The sequence below is a fragment of the Limulus polyphemus genome, unplaced genomic scaffold, assembly GCF_000517525.1.
Source record: "Limulus polyphemus unplaced genomic scaffold, Limulus_polyphemus-2.1.2 Scaffold4493, whole genome shotgun sequence".
Taxonomy (NCBI): domain Eukaryota; kingdom Metazoa; phylum Arthropoda; class Merostomata; order Xiphosura; family Limulidae; genus Limulus; species Limulus polyphemus.
Window position 1 is genome coordinate 80,100 of NW_013670103.1, and position 8,712 is coordinate 88,811.

Consider the following 8,712-nt stretch of genomic DNA (forward strand, 5'->3'; position numbering starts at 1 on the left):
CTGAGCCGACTCTTACTATATGTAACACCAGCCAAGCCCATTCTTACTATATTTAACACCAGCTGAGCCCATTCTTACTATATTTAACACCAGCTGAGCCCTTTCTTATTATATTTAACACCAGCTGAGCCCACTCTTACTATATTTAACACCAGTTGAGCCAACTCTTACTATATTTAACACCAGCTGAGCCCACTCTTATCAGGTGTCAAGCCAGTTTCCCTTAACAGGGAGAAGTCACTTATCTCTCCAAATATCAAGAAGACATTTCTGAAAATAGCAAGACTTGAAATTTCTGCATCATATGTATTCACAATGTGAAAACAATTTCTGAAGGAAAAAGTTATTTAATTGTTAATTGCTTACATTACTAGTGTGTGTGTATGTGTAATAAATGCAGTTTGAAGCATTAAGTAATTATTATTGTACTTTTTGGATTTAAAAACCTCTTTCTTCAGAATCTAAGAAAACAACTTTATCTATTTACTTATGTTTTTCAACTTGAACCAATAAAATCATCTGTTATTTACAATTATACATATAGTTTGTGTTTCTAACTGGTTGGAAACTGCAGCCGTCTATCTTAGAAGTTAGAAAACTCTGAAGTGGAGAAATCATGTATCACGTGGTAGATAAAAATGAAGATTGAGATTTTTTAATATTTCTAGTTTGAAATTGAGAATTGAAAACTTATGTGAAATAAAACAATGAATTACAAACTACATTTTTAGGCCAAGTTTACTGACATACGTTGATAAGAAAGTTGTTTAGATTTTTAATGTAATACTGTAAAAGGTCATGATGTGTACTTTGACCTGATCATACGGAACGAGATTCTTTACAGTGTCTGATAATGCGAGGTTTGCAGACCACACATGCAACTTTGCTTGTACCTTTCTCTTACACATGCAATAATCAGAATAAAGCACTATTGTACAATGGACAGATTAATAGGATGATCATTAAAACATCAAGAAATTAATTAATGATGGGGATAAACAATTTGCTGTAATCTACAAAAGAAAAGCACAAGCTCCCAAGATAACTTATTGTTTTATTGAGTTCACCAGCATGCATCTTTTACAGCTAATGTATACATGATCAGGTCAGCACTCAACTTTAAGTTCAATAAGAAGCATGTTAAAATCTAACACACCATCAAAGAAAAGAACCAGCTTAGATTTACACACAAATCAAATGGAAGGTCCATATATCGGGTAGAAGGTCAGATATAAGTCAACTTTTACAGCTAAAGTATACATGATCAGGTCAGCACTCAACTTTTAAGTTCAATAAGAAGCATGTTAAAATCTAACACACCACCAAAGGAAGGAACCAGCTTAGATTTAAACACAAATCAAACGGAATGTCCATATATCAAGTAGAAGGTCAGATATAAGTCAATGTTTATTATCATTAAAATATATCTACAAAGTTTGTTAAAATGTCCCTCATAAAATTTAGGGGTCAGTTGCAAAAAATGTTCACGAAACTATTGAAAAATCAGACAAGTGGAGAGTATATCGTTAAAACTGGACAGGTTTATTTAAAACACAGTTGACTGATTTCCAGGCAGAGTTAGTTGGAATCCAACTGTGATAAAATAACGAAGAAACCATTAACCAACTTTAACAAGCACCACAAAAAGGAAGGAAACAGCTCACCTGGTCCAGGCATATCGTTAAGTCTTGCATGTTTATTATCTTCCTTAACACTGGGTCACTAGGACTAACATCCACGAATGCTTGCTCCCAGCCACTGTTTACGCTGAACAGCTCAGCTGACTTGATGTTCAGAGACAGGACTATGTCATCCTCCACATACTTTAGTATCAGATTGTTAAACACAATACTAATGTTATTAACGATGCGATTAATCAGACTCTGGACATACCCTGGCGGTTCTTCTGGAATGTCTTGTCGTTTACTACGACGCTTTGTCGAACGTTCAGCCATGGATGGTTGAACGGAAGGTTTACAACTAGCACTTTCCTGGTCATTTCCTCGTAACTTGAGAACACACTCTATGGTGTTGATGGTGATGACTACAGGTTCCCAACCGAGCTTTGTCCAAGGCACGTGAATACGTAACTCGTGGATATGACCATTGACGAAGGTAAAGGGAAGGCTGAGTTCGTGTTCGAGCACGTCTAGTTTCAAGTCTAGGTTACTAAACACTGCATCTCCTCCCCAGAGAGAAAGCTGAGTAAATAACAAAATTATACTCAAACATATATGTATGTGATCCTGTGGGCTAACTTCTTAACCATAATTTATTCATTTCCAATAAACTGAAAAGCAGCTACAAATATCAACACAAAACATATATAGTTACATATTTATAGCATCTTCAATTTCACTTATTGTTACAACACAAAATATATCTAGCTATATATTCATAGCATCTTCAATTTCACTTATTGTTACAACAGCAGTAACTGTAGATCAGCTATGTACTGGTTTATACGACATTGTCAATTCTCTTATTACTGATACCAACTTGAAAAAACATTTATTAGCTGTTCTCCCACAATCTTATAGCAAGCAGCACAAACATGCATGTCAAATAATAGTCAATGAAAACATGTTCATGGAAAAAATTAATTCTCCAGAGATACGGTGTTTTTATAAAAATCATGATTATTGTAATACTGCTGGTCTGAATATTGTAATTCCTTCAAATACTGGTAAACTAACAAGACAAAAGTTCATACTTAATATTAATGAAGTAATACACAAAATAAAAGTAATAAACTACTATCTAATAGTTTATCACTAGAGATCTATACATTGCAAAAAGTTCAGTATATCCCACTTCTTTCTTTTTAAATAGCCCTGTGTTGGAAGGAACAATGATACAACATACAAAACAGGCTTGCATTACATTAAACTAGCAAGACGATTTTTAAAATGGGATTAAAAGCTTGAATTTAACTGGGTGTAAACCTTACTTTTACTAAAATCAACTTTCAAGTTAAATTAACTTGATAAAAAATGAGTTTCTAACTTACCTGTGAATCTTCAGGTTTAAAATTTTTGATATATTTATCAACGTAACTCAATAACAAGGGTGTTATATACGACTCCAACTTGAACATCTTGCAACACGGAAATATAACTCAATACCAGGAATTTTTTCAGGATACTCAGACTACACAAATCTAAGACAGAAGTTTGTAAACACACATATTAGATTTCATTAATTTTTCATAATTTTGGCCAACAGTTACATGATTAAATTTGAAGTTATTTCAAAATTTTTCCTCTCTTTTGTTTTTGGTGATTTTATCAAAAGGTTATTTCATTTTTATCAGTCTAAATCAAATATAATCCACATTTTCTGCAATACCTCAAGTAGCAGCATTATTTATAATCAATTTTATTAATGTAACAATACATTATTTGGCTAAATATTAAATATATATATATATATATATGTTAATTTAAAAAATGATAAATTTACAATAACATGGTGTACAAACTTTGATAAGAACATTAATAAAAACTTTGAAATTATCTTATATAAAGTTATATCTACCAATTAGAATTAACATTATTTCACAATATAAAATGTTATATCTACCAATTAGAATTAACATTATTTCACAATATAAAATGTTATATCTACCAATTAGAATTAACATTATTTTACAATATATAGTTATATCTACCATTTAGAATTAACATTATTTCACAATATAAAATGTTATATCTACCAATTAGAATTAACATAGTTTCACAATATAAAAAGTTATATCTACCATTTAGAATTAACATAATTTCACAATATAAAAAGTTATATTTACCAATTAGAATTAACACTATTTTACACTACAGAAAGTTTTATTTACCAATCAGAATTGATTTACATTTAAGGACACTATCACAATCAAACCTGCCACCTAAAAATGTCTAGCAGCAACATGTTACATTATGATCAATTTTTTGTTTTCATTTCTCTCAAAAGACAAAAGATGAAAAAATGAACTTTTGATTAACTTAAATTTATTATTTTATCAATGTGAAACAAATGGCCAAGACTACTGTTGGTAAAAAGAAAACAAAATTCTAAAAGTTCTAAACACCTATGTTAAATCAACTCTAGGTTTTCTATATTCTAGTTAAAACAAGTCTAAATCTATATGCTTCTTTTCATAGCTCAATTATTATTACTTAACTAAATATGGTATTTTTCCATAAAATAAGACAAAGTGACAAAAGGTCATTCAACCCATGTCATCAAGTCATAAGGGGATTAAAACAACACACAGTACAGGTAATCTAAGTGATTAAGGTCATTCAACCCATGCCATAAGGGCATTAAAACTACCCACAGTACAGTTAATCTAAGTGATTCAAGTCATTCAACCCATGTCATAAGGGCATTAAAACTACCCACAGTACAGTTAATCTAAGTGATTCAAGTCATTCAACCCATGTCATAAGGATATTAAAACAACACACAGTACAGGTAATCTAAGTGATTCAAGTCATTCAACCCATGTCATAAGGATATTAAAACAACACACAGTACAGGTAATCTAAGTGATTAAGGTCATTCAACTCGTGTCATAAGGATATTAAAACAACACACAGTACAGGTATTCTAAGTGATACATCATAAGCTTCTTTCAAAGTTATAATAATTCACTTACTTTTAAAATACAAAATCTATTAGCTCTTTTAACCATAACTAAAGATATTTATGAAAGTTTAAATCCTCCTTTTTCCAAGTCACTGATGGTACCTTCATACAAGCAAGCCCTTTCTTACACAAAAACATTATTTTTGCACTTCACAACATAGAAACTAATTTTCCACATCCTGCCTTGGTCATTAAGGCTGTTCAAATATTCCTGAATAAGAGAAACACAAACAAGGTCCCCTACTTACACTACAGTGGATTGAAACAGATTGTAAATGTCATTTTTTCAATTTTGTGGTAATTACTATTTAACTAAAATGTATAACAATGACAATTTTTCCAATTTCATACAATCTTTAATGAGGTTATTATGAAAAGTAATTTTATAAATTATCATAATAGTTACAGAATACACATAACCTTACGTAAAGTAACACGATTCTACACATTCCACCTTTCAAAGTTATGATTCTATTTAACTCTAACATAAGTTATGTTAAGTTGGTTATTTTTCATGATGTCATTACTGAATCAACGTAAGTTACACAATTAGCATAACTTTCTTACCCCTAGATGTATATATTCAAACGCATGTCTGGGCATTTAAACCTTTCACACTCATAACGTCACTCAACTCCATCAAATGTTATGCTGGAGCAATTATTTAATATGGTGTGGTCACTGACTCAGTATAGGTTACATAATTAACACAGTCGTTATAAGATGGTGAGACAAGCACTTGTAAAACAAAATGGGTACTTTGATAACTGTTTGTCAGTATTAACACCAATTTCACAAACTTATACTTTTTTAGCATTCATGAAACTTAGCAAATGTTTAGTTACCTGTAATTCCTTTTTTACTTGGTACCAGAACATGGGATATAAGTTTAATACTGACAAGTATAATATCATGCACATAGCAAGTGGAAATTTGAACAGGACTTCTTGAATGAGTCTTCAGGTGTGACTATTAGTTTAAAAACTTCAAGTCTACAGCTCGACACTTGCTGTACTGAAAAAAACAAATTCAATTCTAGGATGCATTTATAGAAAGTAAAAAAAAACTATGTGTAAGAATTTTATTATAACATTGTAAACGGCTCTTGTGAAGCCTCAATAATAATAACATATAAAGTGTTAGTTCTATTAGTAAGACATACAACATGCTGAAAAAACCTTGAAAATGAGGTACTAACATCAGTTCAATGGACTTAAAATGATAACAGCTGAATTTTAGGCACATTTTCTATAATGTACACGTATGATAAGAACTAAAATTCCTCAGATTTCAGGTGTTTTAAGTTATTAGGGTTTTTGGATAATTTTCTGTGTGAGAGTTTGAATGAGCCGGTTAGGATGTTAAACTGGAATATTATGAGTAAACGGCTTAATATGTAAGCTTTGACAGCCAAGATGTTAAAAGGGCCAGATTAAGGACCCGGGGGATGTGAGGCAAATTTTGTTGGGGGGTGGCTCAGAACTGAAGTTCATAGATAAATCAAATACAGTTCAATACCACTTATTAACAACAGTGTGAGTAACACAAGCAATGGGTAGATAATATACAAGATACTGAATATAACATATATGATAAATATAAAGCACTGACAATGAATGATTTCCTGTTAGAACATGTTAATGGAAAATTACAAAATAACAGGTTTATATGAAACTACTAAAACCACTGTTGTCATAGTGACACAGTTGCAAACATGTTTTTCAGTGAAAGATCCAGTTTTTTGGTTAATTCTTTACATGGTCTTGGATTCATCAGTCAACTAGTCCAAGAGCATTTTATCACAAATTTGGAGATTCTACTAACATTCTTTCTCTAATCAAATAATTAATATTAAGTCTATAATGATAATATCAGGGTTAATGTTGTTTTACTAAAAATTACAACGAATTTAGACTGAAAGGTATAATCATAAAAGACAAAACTAAATATTTTCCAAATCAATGTTATATTTGTACGTATGAAGAAATTATAAATTTTCAATCAAATTGTATTTTTTGGTAGGACAAACTATAATCACACACACTGACAAAAGAATGCATGCAATTATTAACTATTCTGCAAAAACCAGAAGACCTTCAAGTTTACTTAACTTAAAAGCTTTAAATTCTTTTGACTTTATTAATGTGTATATAATTTATGTTTACCATTTGATACCAACAACAAATAAAAATGTAGAAATAAGACTAAATAAACTGAGTCTTAACTTCTAAGTGTAAGAGTGATTGGTTGGTGTAAGCAATTGAATTACAAGTTATTACTGTTCATACATAATAAATCATAATAAAAGTTAGCTTATCTGAATAATGAGTACGTTTTGTTGTTGTTAATCATCAATGAGGGAAACATACAGCTAATACTAATAATAATAATGATAATTTAATATATATATTAAAAATGTCGGTATACCTTAAAATAAAATATTTTCGTGTATAATCACATAACTCAAAGCTTATTATTAATTAGCTATACACCACAAACTATATATATATATATTTTATCATTTGTTTCTAATCCGCTCGAAGAAATACAAGTGCCATCTTAGTTTACGTGTTATGCACGCCACCTTGTAAGTCTGTTTCACAATGGAAGGAAATTTTATTCACTCAAATGTCGACAGTTATGAATTTGCTGTAAAGCAAATCACATCGTTCTTATACGTTTTGGCTTAGAAAATAGCTTCCGGCGCAAAGTCTAACATTTTTTATACTTCGTGTTTTTATTTCCTTCAACTCTAGGTATTTGTTGTTGTTTTTTGTTTGGAATTATGCACAAAGCTACACAATGGGCTATCTGTGCTCTTTCTATCACGGGTATCGAAACCCGCTTTCTAATTCCGCAGACATACCGCTGTGCCACTGGGGGCGGTATTTGTTTTTAGTCTAATATTGTTAAAACTTACACTTTCCCTCAACTCTAAGTATTTGTTTTCAGTCTAACACTGTTAAAACTTACACTTTGGCTTTTTAACTCCCGATTATTATCAGAGGTGCAGGATTGGATGAAGTAAAAATTGTTTGTTGATAAAAGAGCAAAATATTCAGATGTACTTTTAAGATAAAATGTTTTATTTTACTTCCTTTAGATTTAAATATTGGTTTAGTAAACATTATTCAATTGCAGAGAATAAGATCATGAAGTGATAAATTTAGTATTGGTATTGTTACGTCACTGTTCGTTTGTTAATTTCCCGTAAAAATTCTTTCCGAAGAACTTCAGCGATACAAGTCCTTTCTTAAATAAAACTATTTTATTCTTTCTCAATACAACTTTGCAATACACTTAATTTCCACAGTCACTTTAACTTCAACACACGCTATAATTCACAACGATTCACACACTTTACTTACGACTTGACTCGATTATCTGTCTCTATATCTCCCTATCTGCAATTATATGCCGGGCTTATATATACAAAAATAGAGAGCGTCTGGCAAATACTCGAGCCTTCATGATCCTTCTAGAAACTCATCACGTGTTACCAGCGTCACGTAACTTCGAAGTAAAAACTGTCATCTTTTAAATAGTGACTTGAATTTAAAGTAAAACTACGTAAGAATAAGTTTCATTAGCTAAAAAATAGTGTTACGTATCTGGTCGTTTGTTAATTTTCGGTATAAATTCTTTCCGAGGATCTTCAGCGATAGGAGTCCTTTCTTGATTAAACCAATTTATTCTTCCTCGATACAAACTTTTAGTACACAGAAGTTCCACAATCAGTACATTTCTCGTCACTTTAAACTTAACAACTTTTATAATACACGGTATAAATCACAGCGATTCACAATCTCGATAATTTCGCTCTCGACGAATGCAAAACACACACTTTACGGCTCATTAGCTCGAAACTAACAGAATCGTAAATTACACGGAACTCAAAGTAACTACTGCTCTGTCTTCATTCATATATGCCCCCAGTGGCACAGCGGTATGTCTGCAGACTTACAACGCTAGAAACCGGGTTTCGATACCCGTGGTGGGCAGAGCACAGATAGCCCATTGTGTAGCTTTATGCTTAATTATAAAACAAAACAAATCATTCATATATAC

At 31.2% G+C, this 8,712-nt stretch overlaps 1 protein-coding gene across 1 annotated transcript in view; it reads right to left on the reverse strand.

The window, feature by feature from the left end:
* The window catches only part of LOC106471251 (vacuolar protein sorting-associated protein 13B-like), a gene marked incomplete at its 3' end in the record, with an annotated part of 86,960 nt that extends 79,746 nt beyond the window's left edge, over nucleotides 1-7,214 (reverse strand). The window contains exons 1-4 of the mRNA XM_022399866.1: nucleotides 7,072-7,214; nucleotides 5,490-5,658; nucleotides 3,011-3,160; nucleotides 1,665-2,201 (exon numbers count right to left, since the gene is read on the reverse strand). Coding sequence (XP_022255574.1) covers nucleotides 1,665-2,201; nucleotides 3,011-3,097 — 624 coding nt within the window. The remainder of the gene's footprint in view (nucleotides 1-1,664; nucleotides 2,202-3,010; nucleotides 3,161-5,489; nucleotides 5,659-7,071) is intronic.
* Nucleotides 7,215-8,712: the final 1,498 nt, after the last annotated feature.